Genomic DNA, 27,783 nt, shown 5'->3' on the forward strand with positions numbered 1-27,783 from the left:
TATTTCTAATTAGTAAAAAGTTGATAATGGTTATTTTTCAACCGAATTCTTGCTTCCATTGTATTTATTCAGCGTGTAACACTTCCGGGTCCTGAAGCGTACATGCGCAGTGTTGACAGCCTTTCCAGGCGTCATGTGACACCCGGAAGATGGAAGTGACAACAAACTGAGGATGCTGTGACTGCTTTGACTCCTTTTGGATTTTTCCCCCACACTTACTGGAAATACAATGGCTTCAATTATTAAAGAAACACAGAGGTTTGTTGTTATTTTTTCACACTCCAGAATCTGAATTGTTACGTTAAAAAGTTAAACTCCCAATCATCACACACACATCTGAGTGTGGTGAAATTTGTCCTCTGCATTTAACCCATCGCCGTGTTTTGAAGGGTCCCATTTTTATTGTCTTTGGTTTGACCCGGCCGGGGTTTGAACCCACAATTTTCCAGTCTAAGGGCGGACACTCTCCCACTAGGCCACTGAGCTGATAGTTGTAGTTAGCATTCAAGTTTTGAAAGAAAACATACCTGTTGCTTTACCACTCCAACGTGCCATGAAACATGGTATCTAAACATCTGCACTACACTTAACACTGCCCTCAAATCGATAGTCTAAAACTGAATTAAAACCAGCACGGCATAGTCTGGCAGATAGTGGAGTGCTGATGATCCCTGCCAACTCTGCTCTTCCCCGGAAAATTATGTTGTATCGTATCTTAGATCAGATAATCGCAAATGCGCTTAAAATTGTAAAATCCATTGATGAAGCTGCAGCTTTCTTTTTCTAAAATAGTGTACAGGACCCACACCTGCATCACAGGATAGTCACTTTTTGTTCCTTCAATGACTTTGCTCAGAAGGTAGTCTCTGCACACCACTCCTGATAACACCCAGACTTGTTTCTTCCTTGTTCTTGACAGCATCAAGGAAGCGGTGACTCTCATCAATGCCATAGATGTGAACAAGTTCTCCAGATTGATCTCTCGCATCATCCAAAAGCTTCATCTGAAGGTATGTCAGCTTTATTTGGAATTCATGTCAAAATACACCTGGCTTTGATATCAGTAAAGGCAATGATTAAAGCAGTGGCTTTTGGCTTTTCTTTGCAGGGAGAACGACCATTTAGCGAAGAGGAGGAACAAAAACTTCAAACGGCCCTTTCGATGGACAAACAGGCTCTCAACTTAGTTCTGGAAACGTCCGCATTCGTTCTCGAACAAGTGAGTGTGATGCCTGGTTCACCACATCCGTGATAATAAATTGTTGGGATGTGTATTTGCATTTTCACAAAAAGAAGCACTTCATAATAATTCACTGTCTAAAAACGTACAACAATGAGCCAGTTAGATAAATATTAAAAGAATGAAGTATTTTATGAAGCTCAGCCGCAAAACGTTGTTAAATAGTTTGGCAACACATGTAATGTTCCAATTTGTCCAGCAGGGTTCAGTGTTGCACTGTCGATGTGGTTCCCATTTAGGCGGTGTACCATAATGTGAAGCCATCCTCTCTGAAGCAGCAGCTTCAGGGGATCAGCATGAACCCCGACAAGGCCGAGGCCTTCTCTCAAACGTGGTCCACCTCTGGCCCCGAGCTGGTGGACCGACTAAAGCGCAATATCTTTGCCCCCAAGAAGGTAAGCTCCATAACCATTTTGACTTTGAGAAACAACAGCTGTGTTAGTAAATGTTTTATGGAGAAAATCCCTCTTAGGGTGAGAAACCACTTTGCTCAGCGTAGAAACAATTATCATCCCTTTCAATTAAATGCAATGGTAGAAATAATTAGGAGCCCATCAATTTTAATTACAAATCAGAATTAATTCTAAAAGTCATCAATTACCCCTTTTTCACTTATCGGCCATGTTTTAGTTACATCTGCTTCATTTCACTGAATGACCAAAGCATTTGAATCAGCCTTCAGTGCAGTTCTAAACCGTTTCAAACTACAACAACAAATGCATGCCAATATTATAAATAAATTCCCCCCTGACAGTTATTTAATTATCAAATGCAGACATTTTTACACAGCTTTTGTATTGGTTACATGCTGCAGCGCTGACATGCACAAATATATTACCCTCTTCCCTGTGCAAATGCTTTTCTTATGTTTATTTATGAGCCACTGTATTAGAATTCAGATCCCTCTCTTATTTCAATTAATTATATTTATTTTGAAATCAATTTCAGGATCCATACACAGCATGTCGACACGGAAAGTAATAGAAGTTCAGACGATTACTCACGCTAATGTGGATCTTGTTCCTGGCGTGAATAATGTGCCAAGCGGAGCTCTTTCCTACCTCGCGCCAGTCCTGTGATGCTGCACAAGCATCCAGAACCAATAAGTCACACGTAGTTTATCATGAGGACCTCTCACTGCATCATAAACGGCTTAACTGCGGCGCCTTGACTCGATCCTGTGAATCTATCACGGTGTTGCGTGAGGAGTGAAGAGTAGAGGAAGATTGTGAACGCTGAGGTTGAGCCCACAAGGCCCAACTTGAATGATAATTTATGTTAGAAAAAGAAGCAATAATACACGCTTGTATATCGTGAGTTTGGTTGATTAAAGGAGTGTGAAGAATTAAAAATGACTCGGCTTTTAAATCATCATAGAAAGAGAAGAAAAGCTGTAATTATTGTTACTGGCTGACATTTTAAAAGGTATGTGTTTTTTTTTTTTTAAATCTGAAAACTAGTCCACCATGTGTTTTTGTGATCCCAGCTGGATTTTGTCAGCTGGCAGTTGAACCTGCAGATGGCCCAGTCCAGCCAGGCCAGACTCAAGTCCCCCAATGCCGTACTCCAACTGGGCCTCCGCAATGAAGACTCTCAGGTGGGAAAGCACACCAAGAACCACGCAATTAGACAACATCATTCATCACTTTCCATGATCTCTCCATTCTTCCCATCTGCCCCTCCTATTTGGTTAATAGACTTTAATCCCACCGGTGTTTGTTTTGACCCAGAGGTAGATAGACATCTGTGTGAAGTTCAGAGGTCAGAGAGTTTGTTATCTGAAACCGCCACAGATGTGTGTAAAGTAGCACCGAAATAGATGCACGTATTTCCATTTTAGAACTTTTAATGTGTTTTATATACGCTAAGGAGTGTAACTCCTGATGTCCGACTACACAATATAAAACAAATGTATCAAACGTACTTATGGTATTGGTATTTGGTATCGGCGTCGATGATTACTCAAGAATTGAGTACTCGTACCAATATCAGTCTGGGGAAAAAAAAAATGGTATTAGACATTTTGTGTTGTGTTTTAAATCAGTCCCCTTATGGCATTTAGTGTCTTTGTCTAAACTAGAGCAGTTTAATTTCCGTGGACTGTCTTGTTCCATCTTTTTTCCTTCTTTATCCTCCCATAGAGAATGCCAGCTCAGATTAACCACAGAATTAAGTTGGGTATCTTCAAATATGAGCCTATAGGCGCATGATACAGAAAAAAATATGTAGGTTTTTCAATGTTTTGGTGGATGCGAGAGAAGCAGGGTTTTACATTTAGTAAGCTTTCCTTTTTTTTTTGCAGTGTTTACTCGAGGCTAGTAAGGAAAGTATTAATTTATTTAAATCCACTTACACATCTCCCCTTGTGGGAGGAGATAGCTGGGGGCTCAAAAACCGCTCCTTTAAAGTGAAGCGCAATCAGCAAAAAAGAAAAAAAAAAAGATTTTTCTTTTTGATTCTGCAGAGGGAGCTGTTGTCTCACAGTTGGTAAAGCATTCTGGGACTAAGCACTATGAAGTTCATTCTGTTTGAGCCATTTAAAATTCACTGTTTTGTGTGGTACACACTAATTGAACACCCCGCTATCTCCAATAAAGTGAAGACTGCAAAACAAGAGGAAATGGGTATAAAATAGTACTTTAATAGGAGCTTTAACTCTGGCAGAGCTTGGAGAACACTGCGAAACAGCGCAGGGAAGACAAATAGGACAAGAGGGAGTAAAATAATGTCGGCCCGTGTGGTATCGATTGCTTGGTGCGGAGAAAGTTTGGAGGTCTGCCATCTGACCAGTCTCTTGCTTCATTAGCGCTCTCCCTGAGGAGAAGGAGGAGGCGGAGGAGAAATGCCAGGTGCTTTACTTCTCCTTCACCAAACATCCTTTACAGCTGCAGATGTCGCAAAGAGATTTTTTTTTTTTTTTTAATGGACTCCCTTTCAGTACATGGGAAACCATTTTTATCTCATAAAGAAAATAATACGTATTGAGTGAAGCCATCATTAAACAATTTCTTGTGACATTTGAATATGAATTTGGCAACATGGCACCTGTTGCATTGAAGCTTTAACGTAGAGGGACGAGAAAAAGCCTCAAGTTGTCTGAGAGTTGGTGAAGAATAAGAAAACCACGCCAAGATCATCATGCAGTTAAGAAACTGACAGAATGGAAAGGAAAAGGTGGAATATGGGGGAAGTTTTGTGCTGGCTTCTTTTACATCTCCCTGTGGATGTGTTGCAGTCAGTTTAGGGAGCAGTGAATTTGAATATGAAGCCTTGCTAACAATGACTGTGGGGGACGTTTTCCATTTTGTCAAAACAAATCCATCAGCCGCTTGTCTCTGGATGTACCTTAAAACACAAATCTGAAATGTAGGTGTGCTTCATGCCGTTGTTTAGAAGCTGTTAGAAGAAACAAACACACATTTAGTGCCCACTACTTGCTTGCTAGACTGTGTAGCATTTTACAAACATTTCTACTTTTCCCTTTTAGTTCACTTCAATGCGCTTGAATGCTGCTCGCATTTGTTGGCTATAGAAGAAACACAAAAGCAATGCGATGTAAGGATTAAGCCTAAATTATAAAAAAAAAAAAAAAAAACACAGAAACAATTGTTTTCCCTCTGTGTAGGTGTTTGTGCTGTACTGCCATTCCGTAAATGATGTTTTTTTTGGCACAATGATGAGCAAAAAATAAACAAAATAAAGCTGCAAGTTGTGATAAAAGGCCCACGAATCCTCAAAATAATCATTGGACTCCCGCCACATTAAATTCCGTAGGCCAAAATTGTGTGGCGTTTAAGCCCCGCCCATCTACTGCCGAAGCCCATCGTCGTCTGTGCGAGTCTTGGAATTTGTTCAAACAGGCTACTTAAAAATTTCAGCCATGGGTCTCTGAGACTTTTTAGTGGGCACTGTTATGATGGGTGTCCACCCAATTATGTGTAGTTTGCTAAAACTGCTGTCAGGGTCTATTTATTTTCTGAACTTTAAGTGAGTTTTAGCGGGCCGAGTCATGTTTGCGATCCTCGAAGGATACACAAGCTTGTAAAAATTGGTCATTTTTTTGGAGTCACGTTAATGCCCCCCCTAAAAAGCAATTAATAATTTGTCAGAAGAATAATTCTAAATTCCCCAAGTCCTCTTTGTGATTTCAACTGTATACAAAGAATGTTAAATTTGCCTTTCTAATGAGAAACTCTTGTTTGCCTTTCTGTGCGTGCTGTCACATCCGTGCAGGGGAAAAAAAAAAAAAAAAAAAACAGTCGTTGATGACAAACAATGAAACTCTCAGTGGGAAATGACTCACCCGGTGTGTCATTACTTCATTTTTCCAAATAATACCTTTAAAATGATACACACCTGGCTCTCAAAGGCGACAAGAGATGGTTTAGTTAAATTCACGTTCGCCACACAAATTAATTTAATGCCTCGAGTACCCCTGCGGCTTCCCTTAATGGCCGTCTCCCTTTTCGGCCTCCCATTATCACATCAGTGCGAGTCAGTGCTTCATCGAACGACTAATTGAAGCTACTGAGCTAACGTAGCTGTCGCATGCTACGTTCCAATTAACCGCCATTTAACACCTCTCATCTGAATCGTATCACGCCCCAAGTAATGAAATACATATCGAATCGTCTTTTTTTTTTGACAGATGTAGATCTAATTTAGTTGAAATTGCCGATCATTTGTTGTTTCTTTGAATTAACTCGGATAGTTTAGCTATTGTTGTTGTTGCATATTAATACAAATGAGCCGCCTTATTGAATTGAAAAATAATCCCGATGAATGAACTGAATCAAATCGTGAAGGTTTAGATTGAATCGTTGAATCGTATCAGATACCATGAATTGAGAATCGTATTGAATCGTCTTTTGTGGATTGACGCACACCCCTAGATTTTTACTTTGACATTCCTCTTTGTAGCATTGTACTTTGATTGGCGTTTAAAGAGAGTGAAAGTGCTGCTCTACATCAGCAGACGCGCTAAAGAGTCGAACGCACTCCGCGCCAATCAAACCATTTCTCATTCTGTATTTTAACTGCCAATTTTTTTCTTCATATGTAGTTTTTAAAAGGTTGTGCTCGAAAGTAAATCCAGCCGCCTGATGTTTCTCTAAATTGTGCCCATTCATACATTCAACATATTATAATGGATTCAGAATTGAGTGCCCGCTGTTGATTCACTCACATTTGTGTCATTCTACCCTTTATTTTTTTTAAATTATTATTATTCAAGACTGAAAAAAAAATCATAAAGCAAGCCTTACTTGTGTTTCTGGTTTAGTCGTGAGTGAATGTTCTCTCTAATCCTTCTTTTTTGGTATTTCTCATTTCAAAGTTGTGTGTCAAGTTGTCCCCAGCCGACATCTGAAGTATAAACCCACCAATTAGATTTAGTTTCTTTTTTTGCTATCAAAGCATCAGACTTGAAAGACTGTTTTCTCCTTAAGATTCAAATATTTTTTTGTTCTTACTGCAATCAGGAGTGGATGCTTTTTTTTTGGGTTGTTTGTGACTTGCATCAAGCACACGTACCGAGGTTTTGCACTTTTGTCACGAGGGGTGCAATTAAACATCTCCTTTTGACTTGTGCGAGAGGGCTGATGTCATCAAAGCCTCGCGTCTCTCTCGTCATCTTGGCTTTGAACGCAAGTCGAAGCTTACGTAAAGCCAAGTTTGTGCCTCCCACGAGCCCTCACCGTGTAGTCCCGATAAACAAGGCTTCCCGAGGAGATCCTGGCTTTACGTTCTTTTTCGTGGGATTACACAGCTCGATCAATATATGGCGGCGCTGCGATGTAAATGCTCCTACTTTCAAAATCCTTCGCACCACGCCGCCCACCAGCCAGGAGGGACAAAGGCTGCTTTCTTTTAACTTCCACTTGCCTTGCTCTACATGTCCCTAAATGCTTTGTTGCTTTCTTTGTGCGCCCATCTTTTTTTTTTTTTTTCTTCCCCCTTGAGGGTCTCTCCCCTCTCTGTCTCTTTCTCCATCGGTTTCCCACTGGTGATTTGTTTTTCCTCCTGTGGGATTTGCGATCCCATTCATGGGGAGCTCATTGTCGGGGCTCTTATCCTCTCCAACGGATGGGCCCCGAGAGCAGAATGGGTGACTGTGGACTCGCCGCGCTCCTTGTCACCCAAGTCCTCGCTCTTTGCCATGCGATGATGTCATGGCTTCTCTTTACAAGCACGGGGGGCACCTATTGATTCTCTCTCCCTAATACGGACCCTGTAGATCTCTCCCCTTCCATTCGGGCCCCTCTCACCTCCTCTGGTGTTTTCTCCTGCCAGTGCCCTTTGCAGATTCCTTGGCCTCTCCAAAAGGGATTTGGGGATGTTTGGATGTTGTTGAGCGCATCCACCGCACAACGCTCGACACCCACGTAAGAACGGCGTCAACCCGCAAAGCCAGCTCCATTTAAATCTCATTGATTTAATGTCGCTCTTAAATTTTCACTGCAGACGTTTTCTATCCAACCTGTTTTGTCGACACCCACTTTGTCAAGTGATCATTAATCCCCCTAAAAACGGGTGTCGTTTTGCCGTAGCCGGTAGCGATGATAAGAGAGTGCTTAAGACTCCATTTTTCTAATGTGAACGTGTTCCCCCCCCTCCTGCTCTTCACTGGCGTTTATTTTAGAGAGGCAGCCCGGCTCTTGGCTGAACTATGCAGTCGTGAGAAATGCGGTGCGGCTGAAACAAGGCGCTCTGATTGCCGAAGCATGGAGCCAAATCACCAATCAAATCCATTCATTCCCCTGAAAGGCTGATCGACATATGCCGTCACAAAAAATAAAAGATGCCTTCTGCCCCCTAATGGCACATATCATAATAATAATGCATATAAATAAAGCTAGATACATCCTAAGCTTACTTTATCTACATAGTTCACTCGAGTTTTATACTGACCAGATTCTGACTCCCATATTGATCAAATCAGTTTGTCATTGTGAACTTTGTGTTGGGATGAGATCAAGGAATTGAGCTTAGGGGGCTTCCCCTCTTCTTGAACTCATGGTCATAAAGAGCAGAGTCATCAAGCATGCACTTTTGGATGACGAGAATCTTCTTCTCTCTGTGAACCAGCACATTTTGCAACCAGTGCCTCCTTGAACTTCTTTGATGATGTTTAGATATCACATCAAAATATGCTCATTACCCAGCAGACTCGACAACTTGTTTTGGCTCACGTCACAAACGACTACGGTGGCCCAGAAGGTGATGGCCTAGAAAAATAATAGTCGATCGTTTCTATGCTGCTTGTCCTTGTTTAGGTTGAGGGGGCGGAGTTAGTGTTAGAGATTTGCTCACTCCAACTTATTTTGCAAGAACCAAACAGAAGACAAGCAAGTTCTTTTAGACACCTGCAGGTGGAGAGTCCATTCGTCGCTGTCTGAACAGCGATTATCGAATGAAGTCTAAAAGTCTCCTCCCTGCAAGGGCATATTTATTAGGAGGAACAGAGTGGGGGTGGGAGTGGACAGGTTTGGTGAACCCCCGGCCTCTGATAAGATCAGAGCAGGGGGTGTTTTACACTATTGTGGGAAACAGACTCTGCATTGTGAGGGCCAGACGTGATTGATTTAATTATTACATTCTACATTCCAACATAATCATAGGATCAAACTAACCTGAAAACCCTAACAGTTAGCAAGTCTACATTCTGCTTCTTTCTGTTTATGGCCAAATTCATGACCTATTTAAGGATGTTGCCACCTTTATAGAAAAGTCATCATTTTGTCAGCAATATTCAAATCTCAAGAAGACAAAATGGAGAAGAAATTTAAATGTGTGTCGCCATGCCGCTGGAAGACATGCCTCCTGAAATTCTTCCCACTCCTTCCTTGTGTATGGAAGCGCCAGTGTCTACATACCTTGGGGGCATAGGCCGGCTGCCTTGGCGATGTTCTCGCGACGGGGCTCGGTTTTGAATAGCAGCCGTTACTCGTGCGGGGCAGCCACGATGTCGCCCATGACAGCCCCCCCAGCCCCGCCCACTCCAAGCCAATATATTTCAAATGTACTGTTTCAAGATGCGAGCCTCCGCTGAATGTCTCGAGTGCCACTTATGTGAGAACCTGGCACACCCATTTGCTAGTTGGGGCTCGGGCTGCTAGTTGCTGGCTCGCTTTGGCCTTCCCTAAAGACACTTGACTCACATTAATAAAATGAATGTTTGACAGAGCCACTTTGTGCAAAACAGATTTAGAGGTCAATGTGGTGTTTTTAGGAACTTCGACAAAGTTTTGGCAGGTCTGCTCTGTTTTATCTGTTGCTGGGTCTCAGAAATGGAATTTGGATAGAGCTCTCGTTGTAGCCCACTGGGGTACTTTGGAATTTGTTGTAAATCTTCCGCATATTTCGACCGGGTGGTTTCGGTTCACTTTAGTACACGTTTTCTTTTCGGGATTTTCACTGTAAAGGGTCCCAAGATATCCAAGCTGTTATTTTTTTTTGAATACCCTTTTTGTGATGGTCCATTCTTGAAGGTTGGAGCTAAATTTGCTTCCCTCTGTTGAATGGTCCACAGAGAATTACTGTTTTTTTTTTTTTTATGGAGTGGGCAAAAATGCTAAGCAATACAAATGCAATACAAAAAGTTAGTATTTGTTGGTATTGTTTGGTGAGCTGGAACAGATGAATGGCATTTTCATTTATTTTAACAAGAAAAGATAATTTTGAGTTTTTTTAAATAGCCCATTAAAAAAAAAGCATTTAAAAAAATCCAAAAGGATTCATCCACAAGCATTAATTTCCACTGTCATGCTGTTATTCCGATTAATAGGTTTGTCATTTGTTTGGTCTTAATGTGATTTGTCTCTCGCCAGTGTTGGCACCTTCTCTCAAGGAAGTGTGGGAGGTGTGAACAAACAATGTGAAAACACTCGGCTATTTACAGACATTTCTCACACTGGCTCCACTTGTCAATCACCCGCTGTCTTTTTTTTCTGTGATTGTTTTTTTTCTTTTTTTAATCATGATATTGCCTCATACTGTGCTTTATTGTTGTTTTCTAGGAGACACTTTTGAAACATCACATTATAAGTTTCTGCGAGAGATTTCGGAGAGTGATAGTTTCCGATCTTTCCTCAGCTTTTATTTACTGCACCGAAATCTATCTAACTTGCTGTCGATGTTGCTGTGGTGACACTGAATTGCCCATTCGAATGATTTCTTGTTTTTTTTTTTGCACCATGTAATAGCTTCCGTTGCTTTTTGAGCACTCTGTTTTGATGATTACTACTTTTGAGGAAAAGGCGGAATGAGAATTACATCTTCCTGGGTCGCATGAATAGTGAAAGTGAAAGGACCCTCCAACCTGTCATTAACTTGTCATCTCTGAAATAGCAATTACTAAAAATATATAATAATTTTTGCTCTTCAGAATGCTACACATAAGATAAAATAATCTTTATATGTCCACAATGTGAAATTGTTAATCATTTTTACATAATGACAAATTGATTCTCATCATATGGTCATTCTGCCAACCACTTATTTTTTTTTTTTTTTTGGACTCTACTGAAAAAACTTGATCTTTTTAACATTCGTAATAATGCATGAGTGGAAATAATTTTAACACTGTAAAATCCATCAATCCATTTTCTATATTGTTTGTCATCGTTTGGCTCGTGTGCTAATGCTAATGTAGCAGTCAACCTCACTCATACAAAAACAGTTGTCAAGTAAGGTTCCAAAACTAGTTTTGAAAGTCTGGAAAAGTGCTCATGGTGGCAACATGGAGTATAGTTTATTACATTTTAATCATCTAAAAACGGGATAAACAAAAGCAATAGAAGAAGCGCAAAATTCCTTTTCTGTTGCTGCAGGCATCGCACGGAGGGATAAAGCCCTTGACAATCGTTGTTTGTGTCACGTTGCCATTTTCCATTAACTATGAATGCTGTTATAATTAGGATACATTAATTAATAAGAATAATGTTGAAACTGAGGCCCCAAGGAGCCTTTTGACAGAACAGCAAGACCCGTGAAACAATCCTAATGTCATCACGTCATGCAGAGCATGTCCCCGCTGCAATCCAATCAGCATCACGTTCTCATGGCAGGTACACAATGCCTGAGAAGGACTTTCATTTATTTCCATTTGTGGATGTTCTACGAAGAAGAAACTCAACAGGTTTAAATGTTGAGTCCTTTTCAAGCCTGTTTACTTGTCAGCTCGTCTTTTTTCCTGATAATGTAGGTCAGAGGAAAGCCATCAAGACTCTTGCTTGTTCCTCATGTAGCTGTCAGCCCGCCTGTCAGTCCATTTTCTCGTTTGCACCATCAAAGTCTCTGATAACTCACAGTAGCTTGCTTTGCGACTGAAGCTTTGGGACCCGTATCGCTTCCTTTGTGTTCGATAGAAGTGGAACACTCCAATGTTCTTTGTCTAAAGTATTTTTGGTGAAGGCGCTTAAATATGACAGGAAACCCACACGCAAATTCGTACAGTGTCACCGGAATCCAGATTAACAGGTCGCCTCCCATTTATTTATTTGTTTGTGGTGTTAAAAGTCGATCTAATCAATCCAATCATGAGATATATATTAAATATGATATATATGATATATATTTTTATATACATATATATAAGAAATTCTGCTTTGTTTTGGACATGATTACTTTTCACCTCTGCGCTTTTCTTTGCACATCTTTAAAAGTGTCAACAACACTCCTGCAGTTAAAAACAGCGTGATATAAATGTCAGCTTAAAAAGGCCTGCTAGTCACACCCCTATTCCGTAATGTCGCCCAGGTGTTAAATCTGGAGCCCGTTCAAAGAAAAAAGGTTCAGAGGTGATGATAATAAAGCACGCCGGAAAATCATCCAGCTGGTTTTTTTTCTGATAGTACGCGTCATCTGTTTTGCTTTCGACCCGTGATAGGAGTGACTAGAAAATAGCATCTGCTAGTTGATAACGGAAAATTCTACCACAGATTGGTACAGCGGCGACATCGTAGGTACTTTCTAAAATGTAATGATGCTCCTTTTAATGTCTGTACAAATTGAGTAATGGCGCTTGTCGCTCACCGTGGCAGGAGTAATATTCCGAGCCCATTAGCCGGGGCCTTGGCCCAGCTTCTGCGCGGCGACTGATTCCTTAATAATAAAGGAAAGGAGGAATAAGCACTTTTGTTATCATCTCCATTGTCACATCCAACCAAGCACAGCCTTCCATTACAGTTCCAAGAATAGACACGGCTCTTATCGCTTCCATCACTGTCATAGTTGTAAAGAGAGCGAAAGGAAACCGGGTTAGCTGTGCGATACTGACAAAAACGCTTAATCTAAATGTTTGAAATCATAAATGAAGAGCTCTATTGTTAACGTACAACTTGTTAGATTATATTTATGAACCTTTCTGGAATGTTCATGAATTTTATTATAACAAAAGAGAGGGGAACTTTTAAGTTTGAACAGCCCTCAGGTTATACAAAATTCATAGGAAATTTGTCGGACATTTTCTGGCTCACGAAATCCAACGAGTCTATTCTGCGTTTTGCTTTTTCTTTGGCTGACTTCTGGCATTTAAGACAAAAGATGAACTGCTGTCTCGCCTGGCAAGGTCTGAGAAATACCTCACAAAATGTTTGGATGCTTGTTGGATTGTCTTTTGCTTTTTGTTGCTGTTTTATGATCTTGAATTGGCCTCAAGTGGTGAGAAGAAGATTTTTAGAATAGGAGAAGAATATTTATTGGACTTTCATTTAAAGTTGTAACACTCTGGTATCTATATACAGTTTCTCTCTTAGACTTTTTTTTTTACCATTTCTTTGCAGATTTTTCTGACCATAAAATCACTTTAAAAAAACAAAAAATCATTTTCTGACGTGAGCAATTACAAATCTCTTGTTGGGTGTCCAATATTCGAGGATGTTTACTATTTATTGTCGTTTGGAATCAAATTTACAGCAGTAAGATGGAACCGTTTGTAGACTATAAAACAAGTAGTATTTTAAGCACTTACTTTGGAAACAAAGGGTAAAAAAAAATAAAGCCCCAAAGTCATGTCTTATAAATATTTGATGGGCATCACGCAGGGAACACAAGGCAGGCATGTCAATGCGAGGTCACCGCGTTGGTGTTGATTTATTTCTTAACCTGACTTTCTACCAGTTAAAGATGAAGTTCTAACAAGCAAGAAGAATGTAGACGTTGGAGGAGCACATCGCTTTCAAAGCCAGAATCAATGCTTCCTCCTAGCAGGTGCAGCAGCCTTGATGGCGAGGGAGGCCAGTTGGAGATTATCTGAGGCGTTGACGTGTTTGGGCAAAATACCACGTAGGGGGATGAGAGATGGCATGCACGAGAGGGAGGAATGAATCTGTCTCCCTTGTTGTTACTTGGAACTTGAGTTTGACAAGAAACAGCATTTTGGGCAGTGTAAGTAGTTCCTCAAGGTAATTGCAGTTGTCGTTTTGGGCTTGCGTGGAAATTTATTTGACCATTTGGGCCTGGTATGTGATTTCCCCTAACTACAAAAGTGTTTCTTTTTGGTTATTCCAGCACTTTGAGCTGTTTCTGAAGGCTGTCTGTACTTGTGCACTGTCAAAATAGCTCTGCCAAATATGAAGACTTTGAACAGACGGCTTCCTGACTTTTTGAAACAAGGACGATTGCAAGCTCGCTCTAGCCTCCCTCTTTCCCTCATATCCACGAGTACACACAGATTTCTGGTCATGTATTCTCTTTGCACGATGACTTGTTGCTCTTTGGATCATGCCCTGTATTTATTCTTCTCGAAAGATGGTTCTGGTTGAGTCTTACATTTTACAGATTACTGTGAGAACCCTTAAGAAGATTGAACGCTTCACATTTGTGTAATGTACTATTTGGTCTCCTTGTACGTCAATCCCATCGTGACATTGTCAGGAAGCTACATTTTTTTTTTGTCAGTAATCTTTTGAAAAAGTTTTCTTGTCTGCTATGAATAATAGAGTGAGACTGCTAAAGCACAAGGTGAGAGCTTGTCAAAGTGACAGTCACTCTTTTGAAAATTTGCCCTTTTAAACACTCAATAGATGGGTCACGGGTCCCGGGAGCTTGATAGAAGGGAAACCAGTGCCACTATTCTGTCATAATCAGCTTCAATCAACGCTCAGGGATGCCCGTTTAGCTGTCCACTCCATTTTGGGAAGGATATTTGAGGTCAATCAGATACATAATGTCCGGTGAATCAAATGAATGAATGAATGAATGAATAAATACATAAATAAAAAAGGAATGAATGAACGAATAAATAAATAAGTAAATTAAAAAAGCAATGAACGAATGAATAATAGATCAATAAATAAAAACGTAATAAATTAATGAATGAATAAAGAATGAATGAACAAATAAATAAATTAAAAAGTAATGAATACACAAACAAAAATCAATAAATAAATAAATAAATAAATAAATTTGAGTCTATCAGACAGTGGCGCCACATTGACAGTAAGTTTTAAAATCGTCCAGGGTCCAACCTCAGTCGCCCACATTTTTTTTTTTTTTTTTTTTTAAGATGATTCCATCTAAAAAAATTGCACTCTCCCCAACCATCCACTAAGCTGGAGCTTCTGAATCAGCTCTGCTCCGAGTTGCTGAGATAGCATTGCCCTTAAACCGCTCCACCTGTCATTTCCCCCATTCTGACAGCCAAATGTGCCAGCCTCATCAAGGAGCTCAGGCTTTTGCCCTTTTCAATAATTCATCACAAAATTTGCAGGGTGGAGTAAAGGTTTGTCCATAGCAGCTTCCTCTACAAAGGCGCATTTCTTCTAATTGGAGTGTCCCTTTTGGTAACGCCCAAATGTCATTAGCGGTGGGGCCAAATGCCACGTTCTGTTTGAGGCTATGCCATTGATTGGAAATGGCAAGGTGGAACGTGACTCGAGCGACACGGAGGAAGAGTTGCGATGAAACTTGAATAGAAGCATGCGCCAATTTGATTTCCTACTATTTGTTTCCATGCATTCACTTTGGTTGTTGCCTGCGCACTCCGCACAACACATCACCATCCAAAGAGAGTTTGAGCCCCTTGTTGCCTCTTGCCATCTCCAGCTCTGCATAATGCAACGGCGTAATAGCCGCAGTTCTTCTTGTGCTGCTAATTAGAGATTATACAAATGCTCACGCTTGTAGACACACAAGCGCGTGATAGGCGCAGGTACAAACATGCAAATACAGCCGCGACTCCGCCGAGCGATTTAATTACAAAGTCTAATTTCTGTGTAGTTGTAAATTATTTATGAAGGTGTGTTGATAAAGTCACATTGACCTTCCTCTAATGATGCTCCTCACATACACACATGCACTGTTGTAAAAAGTGCATCTCACCGCCATCTACATCACCCCCCGGCTGTGACTTAGCACTGTCTCGACTCCTTAACGTTTATATTCATTTTTATTTTCAATAATGTGTTGCTAACCAAATAAGATGAAAACCTCAGCGCACAAGCTACAGGCTTTTTTTGTTTTTATTTTGGATTTGTCATGAAAAGACCGTTGAGGATGCAAGCCTGAGTCTCTCAGTTCATTTTTGAATCTGTTTCAGATATTTTTGTTCAAATGATGGCCAATGGTGGAGATTAGGCTCCCATAGCTCTTTGCTATTCTACACAAAGCAACGTGCTTTTTTCCACTTGGAAGCAGTACACACGGCACAATGGCGGAAGATGACAGCTTGTCACATTGGACACAATGCGCCAATGGTTGTGGGTGTGGAGAAATGATCCTGATTGTTCTTTAGGAGAAGCGTCAGATCCCACTTGTTTATGTAGGCGTCGTTTTTCTTCATCTATCCGGGGCTTTAACTCCTCGTAAAATAGTGTAATTGTCTGAATCACTTAAGCCAGTATGTATGAACATGGATCCTTGTTGGTAATTTCAAACATATCCTTTCATTAGCACTTTGCATGGAAATAAGTCGAAATTTAAAAAATAATAACCCTTGGTGTGGCACAGAAGAAATCAAGAAGACATGATGAATATAATGTTTTCTGAATCTGAAGAAAAACATTAAGAACAGGAGAAGTAGCCTTAACAACAATAACAACAAATAATATAGCTTTAAATCCAAAGAGGCAAGTAGCGATTGAAACAGCAAGTCGAGCTATGCAAATCTCTCTCCATTCTCCTCTCGACTATTCCTCTAAAATATCAGAATATTTTCTTCCACCTCATTTGTTTGTGTATGTTGGCTCCCTGGGCGACCGAGGCGGTTCTGCCGATAGCCAATCTAGCCATCGCACCGACCGAGCTTGAAGTTGTCAACAGCCTGCATGTCTTTGCATGTTTTGTCTCTCTCGCTCTGTCTGTGTCTGGCCCGTATTTTTCCTCCTAATGTGACTCATTGCAAATTATAAACTGCCCGAAAGTGATAAGCGCAATCGCAATTTTGTCAGGGAAACCTTTGTCTGAGGTGATAAATGCCGCAGCAAAAGAAAAACAACCGGGAACATGCGTCGTGCCTCATTTATTCCTTACAGTCACTTTGTCAGTAGAACACAGATTTAATTAAACAAAAAAAAAAAATTCCATCTTGTAAATTCAACCCAATCTCAATGATCCTTCGTGACAGTTTTGCTGAAGTATATTTGTTCAGCACAGTTTATATACCAGCAGAAGCTTTGTAGGAAAATGACTTCACTCTAAAGCAGACTTTAGCGTGAGGCTTATAAAGCGGGGCGTTCGCTTGGATATGCGTGTCGGCCTCATTGTGACTGCCGCCGGGCTGATAGCGGCGAGCCGGGTTTACGCTGCACCGTTTCGCCAGCCTCGTCGTAGACCTGGGGAGCCTCGATAAGACACCCGGGCTCTGAAGCCGCTCAAAAGACACATGGAGAGCGGAACAAAGAGAGTGGGAGAGGAGGGGGGGAGGAAACAAAAAACTGAAAGAAGGTATAGTGGCACTGATGAGGAGGTTAAAAATAAAACTCATCACCCCCAGTTGGGCGTTGCTCCAAACCCGACACTTTCTTTTTCTGCCATTACATTAAAAATCTTCACAATCCTTTTAGTCACGGCTGGGATGGGGGAAGCCCTCAAAGGGAAGACAATTAAACGCATACACAAAATGCTTTTAAGGGGTTAATCTTTGTCGGCAGGATTGAAATTCAGTTTAAGCTGTCTGAAGGCGCATTTCAGTCACGCCGGTGGCTGTTTTGCTTTCTCAATTTAAAAATTCTAGACTATCCCGAATGAGATGGCTCCATTTTGCCTCCTAAACTTGTCACGCTGGATATCGTTTTTGCCTTTGCCTCCCTCGCAACACTGTCGGCCTTAAAGCAACGGCGCCACACTTAATTACTCGGTTTGATGTCAAAGTTCAATGTGGAATCGCATCTCCTCCACCGCCGCACTTAAGCCCACAGAAGTCATCAATTTTTGAGAGACACGCCGCACAACCTTGAATTGAAACACCGGAAAGCCTTTCGCAGACATTTCCCTATTCTGGGCTTCCTCGTGTCTTAAATTGAGGGTAAGGCTTAATCTTGGGAGCCATCTTGGATTTAGAAGAAACGCAAAGGCTTCAAGGTGACATGAACGTGTCACATCCATACTACTCAACTACCATTTTAGTGTTTGGCAAAAGTTTTTGTTGCTCTGTGTGTCCGGGACTTTATGAACGAAATAAAAACACATTTTTAGTGTAACCTGTGTGTATTGTGGATATGACAGATGGCGAGTGGTATGTTTACGTGACGATAAAGGCGTGCCGGTTGATGGACGGTTGAAGGCTCTGGTTGAGGCCAATGGTGAAGACGTTTGTTTTGGATAAAAGACAAGCAGTGGAAAATGGCTGACACCTGAAGCTTCTTCACCCCCCCCGCCTCCCTTTCTCACTTTGTTTACTTTTTCACGCGTCAAGGATAAAGTATAATCACAGCTATCATATCAGGTTTTTTTTTTCCCTTCAGTGAGATGTTGAAAGAGGGAAACGGGATCTAGGCTATTCCACTGGGATGAATTTTGTCTATGATGTTACACAGCACGAATGGATGTTATTTCAGGAATGGCTTGCTTTTTAGCACGCAGGTAGCAAGTCTCTTCCAATCGTCTATTTGTGATGTGACTTTGTTGGGATGGATCAAAATCACATTCAGTCATAAATCAAAATACTTGTCACATTTAATAACGACCAATCATCTCCATCAATATTTAGTCGAACTTTAACAATCTGCATCATCTTATATACAAACCTTTCCAAGGTTTTAGTGGGCTGAAACAAAGTGAAATGGCAAACTACTTAGACTTTATTTCTCCCCAAAATGTGCTTGATCTCAATTTTCAGCTAGATAGACTTCTGGCTGAGTGGAGGTGATGCTTTCTCATGTAACGACACCTCACAGCACAGTTGGGGCCCATTATTCTGCGACTCAGTGTTCTCGTCTCCCTGCAAGCAATGGACCTTCCTTTATGGGTCATTTGTTATTGAAGCCCATCTGTGGCTTTGCTTTTACTAGAACATCGCTGCTTAGCAAGTGTTCCCCGTTAGTTTCTGTCGTGTAAATCTGGTGCGTGATGAGCTGAATTCTAGTTAGCGAGGGCTAAAACTAGGGCAAACAGCATTTCGTCGAGGTTGAGTCTATTACTAATGATTTGTAGCCGTCACCCAATTACAAGTTGGACTTGGACTCTTCCTTCAGATCAAAAGCTTGAGGAGTCAGCGGTGAGCAAACTGGATTATTATTATTGTTTTTTTTAAAGTCGTGGCATCATTAAGCTTCACTTCACACCGATATTCTTTTCTATGAATTTGGAGTATTTGTCATTTCTCAGTGGAGAGCCCGAGGGATGCACTGTGGAGTTAATAAACCAGCCAAGCTTTATGTAAGCATCCCTCATTTTAAGGTGTGATATCTGCTTGTTCCTGTCGGATGGTGGCAGAAAGAATAGGATTTAATGTGATCCGTTTTGCAACTACTGGATTTAATAGCAGTGAGTGAAGCGATTAGGAATCCTATGGAATTTTGATTGGCTCATTATAATGTCTAGACATTTCATAAAGAGGGTGGAAGAGCGTAAAGTTAGTTTCTATTTTATTTGTAGTCAAGACACTTTCTTCTTTTGTCCTTAATGAAATATTTGTTTGTAGTCCAATTAAGAAAGCATTGTGTAAAGCCTTGAGGACAATCTGAAATAAATTCGAGACACTTCAAAGATTTATTCATTACGTCTCACGACTCCAAATTATGGCAATAAATGTATTCCAAAATTTCAAATATATTAAGGTACCGTTGAGTAGAATACTAGCTTGACACCTCCCCAACACAATTTACTACCAGTTTGATCACACACACACATCCTGTCTATTTGAGATCCAACCGTGGTTTTCTTCTACCTGCTCCTGGCAAACTGAAAAGTCTGCTCGTCTCATTTTGCCAGTGCAGGTATAATAAAGAGGCTACTTCATATTGCAGCAAATCACAGTGTAGCCAATGGGAATGTCGAGCTGGAATTAGCAGCAAGCACATAAAATGAGGGCAGACAAAGGTGCAAGTATGTCCAGAATATTTATAATCTGAAACAATCACAATGAATTACTTGCCAATTTTACACTCTACATTGTTTTTTTAATTTTTTTAAATCTTCCCTGAGAATGAGTCCATCAGTCGCCTGCTACTTATCTCTAACTCTTGTCTGTGGCAGCTTTTTAGACTGTGAAATAGAGAGCGGTTATTTTCCCCTCTTCTCGCTGTATGTTAATGACACGCTAATCTGTTCCTCAGCGAGTGCCTTAATGAGGGCGGCGCGCCCCTCACTCCGCTGGCTAGCGCCTGTTAAGCTACCATTATGGAAATAGCTCGCTATCATGCATCGTTCTGGGACCCCTGCCTGAAATGTATGCCTTAGTTTCACTTTTAAAGTTCTGCTAGTCTCCCACTTTAACAAGGCCGGGTAGTTCCTTTGAGGGATGAAGAAGAGCAGATAAACAAACATGGTAATGACGAGTACATGGCACGAGGTGGGGGGGAAGAGGTCTGGTTCCTTTTCAGATTCGGAACGTTTCTTGTGCTAAAAAGTAGCAAAGTGGCCAAAGAGGGCATGTGACTGTCCGAAGGTAATTATGTAAATTAAGTAATATGTGGCAATTGTTGAGATGGTATTTTTTTTTTTCTCCTATACCATTTCAGTATACCTGATTTGTGGGACACCCTTTGGTATGATTTGCTCCCACGATTTATATAAGAACTGATTTTTTAAAAATATTTTATTCAGACTATCACCCAAATCCCCCTCTCAGCCTGACCTAAATATGAAGCAGTGGCGGTGGGTAGCGGCTGACTCTCTCTTGCTTCACTCTTGAAATTAAATTGCTAATGGTTTGACTTCTTCCATGTTTCCCATCACCTGATTTGCACTCATCATCCTTCCTTAAGGTTTGTACACAAACACCAGGAAGGCAAGGCAAGGCAGGCAGGCACTTGAGGATGGAAGGCAGTCTGCATCCATATCGAAGCTGGTGCTGAAGAGTCATTTAATTGAAAACCAGGATTTGCACATAGTCTTCAAAACACTCGAGTGAGGGACTAAAATGCACTTCTCCAAATTTAAAAAGCTGCGATTCTGGATTAAACAAGTTTAACTAGAGTTAAAGGCGTGTAATACGAGGGGGACTTATGTAAGCTGAGAGGGACCTAGCTCAAAGTTTTTCTTGCAATTTGCAGCTCACACTAAATTTCTTGCTGGGGCTGAAATCTCATGATTCCCTTTTAGATGATGAAAACATGCCTGAGTCTTGTCTGACGTCGTCTTAAAGGTTCTGCTTGGATTTAAAGACTTAGGGGAGGCTTTTGTTGCACATTTCCAAAGCAGTCCATCAGCGCGATATTTGTTGAACAAAGCAATCTGCCACAAATTAAATAATACATAACAATACTGTCAAGATTAGGTTGATGGTGTTTGCGAATTCTTAATAGGTTTGACCTTTTTCTGACATTAATCAGTATGACTATCCAGGGACACCAGCCGAATAGGGACTGTCGAAAAATGGATGGATTGATGATTTTAAATCTAACATCATTATCGTGATGATTACTAGCTGTGTCAGGTCCCCCCAAAAAGAAAAAATCATAAGGTCCTGCGTCACAAAGTGGTGAATATAGCCTACGCCGTATTTCATTTTCTCTTAATCTATAAAAGATTAAGAAATTGTATTATTAAACCATTCCAATGATAATGTTCCTATTTCCAGAGTTTCTGGAGGCAAAGTGTGTCATAAGAAGTCCCACAGAGGTTTTCAAGTTATCAGTGGAGGCTTGTTGCCACTTGCAAACGTTTACCCACAGCATTTGTCAAATGACGCATTGCGGACGAGCTGGCTGGATGGATGATGAGCCCGGGACTCGGTTTCTATTCAACTTTTGACCACAGGAAGGAGGGGAAAAGTTGAGGAGCTGTCATATATCCTTTGGGAAGGAGGGTAGTTTCCCATGAGGGTGATTGAAGGGTGAACGGAGGGGGGGGGCATCACATGATGCATTATATTATCCTCAATATAATGAACTAATGGTGATGTATTCGCCGTCTGTAATTCTGTATGCATAAGCACATTATCAACCATCAAAAGAGCAAATTTAGAAGACCCGACTGCATAAATTTTCTGAAATTATACCAACTGTAATAATCACATTCTTGTCATAATAGAACACTGGGTGGCTTTTACAAGCCTGATTGCTGCCCCCGATGGCTGTTAATGAATAACTTCTCCAAATGTCACAAAAATGCCTTCCGAATAGCCATTTTGTGTTTGTTCTAATTGTAAGCCTCATACAGACAATGACTTAGCGAGGTGGCTACTGCTGTCCATCAGGAGGAGGGGAAAAAAAAAAAAAAAAAAACCTCTGAATGTTGTTAATGCATGCCTGGAGGCAGCCTGTGCATGTATCTGCATCTTCGGCTTTGTGTCGTTCTGCCATTCTTGTTGCGAGTGGCCCATGGAGTGCAGACAATTCCTGGCTTTGTGTGTGTGTGCTTGTGTGTGTGTCCTGCTGTCATGCTGTGTACTGTAGTGAATGGGGAACGAGGCGTGTGAAAATCCCACCCTTGCCTACCTAGTGACAGTCAGCTCTATGTGTAAGATGGAGAGTGAAGACTTGATAATGAAACAACCACACTCTTTGTTGGGAAGTACATATGATTCCTTATTCTTCTTTTATTTTATTAACTGGGAAACCTAAAGAGCTGACCCAGACGAGACCACTGACACGTGTCTTTACTACGTTAAGCTCGAGGAGAAGAAGGACTTAGCCATGCGTGACCTCCGAACTATCAATCGATATTGTAATCCAGTCCAGTCATCCCCAAAATCTTCTCGCTAATCGTCACAAAATGTCTCAGGAAGGATAGATCCGCTAAAATGTATGTCCCGATGCATCATATCTGGTCATCTGTAAACCGATCCTTGCCGGACGGATGTGGCAATGTCGGGAAACACGAGTCATGATTCCTTTGTTCCTAACCTCCAAACAGGATGTGGTGGGTTTTTAAATATGGCAGGTGATTATTTCATAGTACACGTGCACATAAGCAAATGATGGACATGCTCCAAATGGGCAGGTGACCTCATCCCCTGGCTGACAAAACCAGTAGACAAATAAGAGGATGTGATTTGTTTAGATCATGGTTGCCACCTCTTGAGCCACTTCTGCAGAGGAAAAAGTTTGCTCATGCATACAAATAAAAAGCATCCATCCTCGAAGTGGAATGTGCGCCCATCTCCTATCCACATGCTAGCTCACTTTCAGGTTTGTTGTTGTTTTCTATGCTCTTGCCTCCCCCCCCCCCCCCCCCAGCATGTAGACATATGCCCTGTTTTTCCACTAATTGGTTGGCTGTATTCATGCGGGAGCGAGGCAAGCGGGTGGTTGCAGGCAAAGCTGACGCCAAAGTGTCAGAGCACAGCTGGCTTGTGGATGGACAGCTCAATGATGGTCTTGTTAAAACAACCTGTCACTTAATGCATGAGGTGAGGCAAAGCTGCACCGATGAAGCAATACAATCATTCGCTGCCATTGTGGGGAGGATGGAGGAGGTAGAGCGAAGCACAAGCACCTTGAAGTAAAAGCAAGACCGCCCATCATGTTAGGGCAGCCTGCGGGCAGTTATTGTGAAATTGCGTGTCGTGTGTGACGGGAGGGAGGTCATTGCAGGTGTGTGTGGATTACCAATATGTTAAATAGTAGGCAAAAAATTGTGGTACATTTTATTTTAATATTTGTAATTTAATTTTGATGATTTTTTTTTTCCCAAACTAAAAACAACTGTTTTATTTGAAGCAATTAATAAATGATGAAAAATAATTAACCTTAATTTGTTGATTCATTGATTACTAATCACTATTCCCTCCAGGCTACAATTTGCCCCGCCTACTTTTAAAATGGTTTCTATGGCCCTATCTACAGTTTCTTTTCCAATTTGTGTACGCCACTGGCTGCCTGTGTTAAAATACCCGGGCAGCCTTTTATGTTTTACAGTTATGGAGGTGTCTGTTTGTTCTCAAGAATGCGTTCATCATGTTAGGCCGAGAAACTGCCCGCCTTGACCCAGCTTGTCCGCTCCCTCACGCAACAAATCCACGCAAACCTTTAAGTGATGTTTTGTCCTCCTTGTTTTTCCCCTTTCCACTGTTGTCAAAATAATCTCCGTCTCTGTCGACGTATTTCGGCTTACACTCACCACCTCTAAGCTTCTCAACTCTAGTTTGCTTCCTGTTGTGCTTGCGTTTAGACAGACTTCAAAGGAAGCTGTGAAAAAAGAAAAGGAAGAAATCGAAGAGGGATGAAGAATTTTCAGAGATTGACTCTTCAAAGACAATTTATTCCCAGATGTTTTTTGCAAATGAAAATATTGGGGAGATACACGGCTCTTTATATCTCATCTCAAATATTATCACGGAAAATTTGGCAAAATCTTCATTACGTTCGAATCCTTCTGGTTGTGTTTTTTTAAATACGAAGCTTGATCGACACTTGGCTGTGTTTGGCCTAGACAGGCTTCATTTGTTCTTGTCGACAGGCTTTCAGTGAATTCCTGACGTTTTGAGGTTCCGTCTCTGTCATTTGTGATGGCTCCAACACAACGCTGAGGATGAGGACACAGTTTTTTTTGTGGCAGGGTCCTTTCAGCAACAACCCGTGTGGCCCTACAGGCCTTTTTTGTATTGATTTTTTTTTCAGGCGTTTTGACTCAGGCTCAGGAGGTCATGGGAAAACTAAACATACTGCAAAAGAAACACAAAATATAGCTGCAGTGTTTTCTCAACAATGTGTGAATTAATGTGGGCTGAAAAATAAAAAAAAGTCACAAAAAATAAAAGTCCTTTGTGTCGCCATTTTTTTTTTTTTTTTGCGATACCGAATGTAGTCGATTATTTTTGGATGGAACTTTTCCGGCATAAGTTGAAACTGTAGGTTCCATTCAAATCTACAAGCGGTCTTAATGTACAATCCAGAAGACACATCATAAATGTGTCCTGGTTCAAAGTTGTCAGGAAAAGGAAAAGCGTGTCCCAGGGTGTGATTGTGTTGACAGTAGAAAGGATGAAAGTTTGCCCGTCTTCCTGTTCTTTCATCCCGTTCACTGTCTAGATGTTTCTTCCGGGCTTAAAGTCAGCACCATCCAATGAATATGTTGTCATGCGTGTTTACGGAATGATGGAATGGTCCAAATGTTTTCTTTCTTTTTGAAAGTTTGTTTTTCCTTCTGTTAGTTTATGCTCTCGAATGTGCTGGGATTTCCCTCTGCATGTAACCTACATATTTCCCGGCGTGTTGGCAACACCGGATCCAAGTGAATTAATGATGATCATCCTGTCTTCTTTCTGCTTTTCATTCCGTCGTCTTTCCAATTCTCAGGGATCACATCGTCTCCACGCAACTTTAACAAATAAAGTGACCCATTTGTTTGGATTCATGACTAACTATTTTACTGACCGATCGAGTTTTGCGATGTTATCGTTATCCCTGACGACCATTATACTGGATGGTCGTATAATAAGAGACAATCTCCGGAAAAAAAAATGCATGCAAGTCAGTGTGGCGCCATGTGATGCATGCGTGTGCGTAACCGGTAGTCAAGGGCTGATGATAAGCGTGATGCGTTCTATCCCCATTAGTGTTAGCCTAGATCTGTCAGCGCCTTGTTGCGTTCCTCCTTGGCAAAATCCCAGCCCTTGAGGAACGACAAGACGGGCCAAACACACGCACACACACACACACGTCTGTTCTCTTCAAACTCCTCACCTGTAAGTGTGTCAGATGATTTTCAGATCCTATTTGTGCTAACTGCATTTTGTGATGTCACACCATGAACCCAAACTGTGTTTCTCTCTTCATCAATGTAACAAAAAAACAAAAAAAAATCAATATCAGCGCTCGCACCGCCTCGCCGATGTCATTTTTCCAAGTTGAGTCATGCGCAACGACACAACAAATGAACAAGTAGCGTTACGGCGGCTGTCCTCGCGGCGCTCCCTCAGCAATCGCTTAATTCAACCATGTCCTACATTTTCCCTCTGCTATGCAGGCAAGAAAGGGTTGGAGGGGAGGGGAGGGGGGTTGATAAAGAGATAGCATTTCCTCCCCCATGCACACTTCTTTATGAACTTTTGACATTGCCTCTAATTAATATCTTTGCCATTTATTTGTGGTGACACGCCATCTCCCAGCACCCAACCGGCCACCTCAGTGAGTTTCAAGGCCACAAGTCATGTTTGGTCTCCAAGCTTGCAAAGTATAAGTAGTGACAGTTGTTGCGGAGGCTTTTTGTGACTTTAAGCAATTTTTCCTTTCTCGTTTTTTGCCCACTCTTGTTGACTGGCCAGCATTTTGTTGTCAGGCCCTCACGGTCTGTACGATACGAGTCGCACCTTTCTAAGCTTCTTTGACAGGAACGAGAAAGAGTGTGTCACATTTATCCAGATGGTAGACTTTTTTTTTTTTTTTTTTCCAGCCTTCAATTCTGATGGTGCAATGATGACAGCTCACTGATGGTCGCCCTTAGTTACCTCCATTAAGGAAGGCTCTTTTACTGTCTGCAGGAAAACAGGTTTCACTAGGGGGCAAGTAATATGCTTTATGGGTAGTTTTAAACCTTAGGTATTGCTCACTCAGAAAATAATTGTCTCTCTCAAATTATGACCTGCAGATTTTGCCACATGTGCATTTTGTTTGTTTTATATTTAAAACCACCTGTTTTCTGATAAAAAACCTCAGTCAAACAATATGATGTTTTATTTCTATTTTATTTTGTATTGGAAAAAAATAACAGCCGTAATGATTTTTATACTTTTTCACTATGTAAAGTTTTGGTTATTTATTGGTATTATCAATGTCAAATGTCAGATTTTACCTGGACAGTGGATATAAAAATCCTATAAGAGGGTGTGCACACTTGTGCAATTATATTATCCTAGTATTTTATTTTTACTTACCCTCTCTAAAATATTTTATGTTTTTCAATTGAATTTTGCAGTTTATAGTAGGTTACATTCATGCTTGAATTTTTTTTTTTTTTAACAGGGGTGTGTAGACTTTTTATACCCAGGGTTAAAAACTGTACTTTTTCACAAGCACTACTGTAAGTGCCTCTGGTATTTTGAACCCAAAGCAGAAACAGCGTTCCAAATGGGATGGCTTTTGGCTCAGCTGACCACGTATTTTTAATCACGCTGATAGATGACGAGTTGGAGGCAAGCACACGTCGACCAGAGTGCAGGAATAATAAATGAGGGATTTTACGGAAAGCGCCAGAAGACCGCACAAGATAGTCCAATCGTATGACTTATTACTTATAACATCTTTTTGTTGCGTGTCCTCACTGTGTCCTTCCTCTCTCCCAAGGTTCCGGAAAATGTCTTTGTTGAGTTTAACCACCAGGAGCTGCTTGAGTTCTACAACAAGGTCAGTGTTTATCTCAGTTGGTGTGTGTATTTGTGTGTGTGTGCGTGTGTGTGTGTGATGCATGTCAGCCCCCCCCTTACTCAACCTCTTCTTTCTTACAGCTTGAAATTGTACAAGGCCAACTGGATTCCCTGACTTGATCATTGTAAACCATGGCTGCAAACACACACACACACACAAACACACACACACACGCACAAATACACACTTGAGTGTCTTGTTCACATCTCAAAATTGCAAGAAAAAGAAGACAGTCCATGAATGGAACACACCTTTTTGTCATTCAAGAATTACGTGGTGTATTTTCATAGCTGAACTGTTTTAGTAATGTAACTTTGGATGTTTTGACAATAAAACACTTCTCAAATGTGTGTTCCCTTCTGTTCATCATTTGTGTGTTTGAATGTAAGTGTGTAATTGGAAAGGGAAATGAAGTCATTTCGCAACAAATAGACTAAAATCAGATGTGGAAGTGACGATGGAAGTTCTGGGAGGTGTATGAATGTGTGTGTGTGTATATATAATTTTGATTTCGACCGTTTACCACCAACATCGCGGAGTATATTTCCAATCTCCGATTTATTAACTCCCTAATTGCGGTTCCCATTTCCTGACAATGACAACATGCAAACAGGTGAGTGTCTAAACTCACAT

General features: G+C 41.0%; 1 protein-coding gene across 1 annotated transcript; it reads left to right on the forward strand.

Annotated features, from left to right (window-relative positions):
- Positions 1 to 98: 98 nt before the first annotated feature.
- Positions 99 to 27,500, forward strand: commd10 (COMM domain containing 10). Its single transcript, XM_049763650.1, has 7 exons — positions 99 to 258; positions 920 to 1,010; positions 1,109 to 1,219; positions 1,480 to 1,635; positions 2,727 to 2,837; positions 27,070 to 27,129; positions 27,231 to 27,500. Exons 1-7 carry the CDS (start codon positions 230 to 232, stop codon positions 27,267 to 27,269), a joined length of 597 nt encoding a protein of 198 aa, XP_049619607.1. The 5' UTR covers positions 99 to 229; the 3' UTR covers positions 27,270 to 27,500.
- The last annotated feature ends 283 nt before the right edge of the window (positions 27,501 to 27,783 follow it).

This window comes from Syngnathus scovelli, chromosome 3, assembly GCF_024217435.2.
Source record: "Syngnathus scovelli strain Florida chromosome 3, RoL_Ssco_1.2, whole genome shotgun sequence".
Classification (NCBI taxonomy): domain Eukaryota; kingdom Metazoa; phylum Chordata; class Actinopteri; order Syngnathiformes; family Syngnathidae; genus Syngnathus; species Syngnathus scovelli.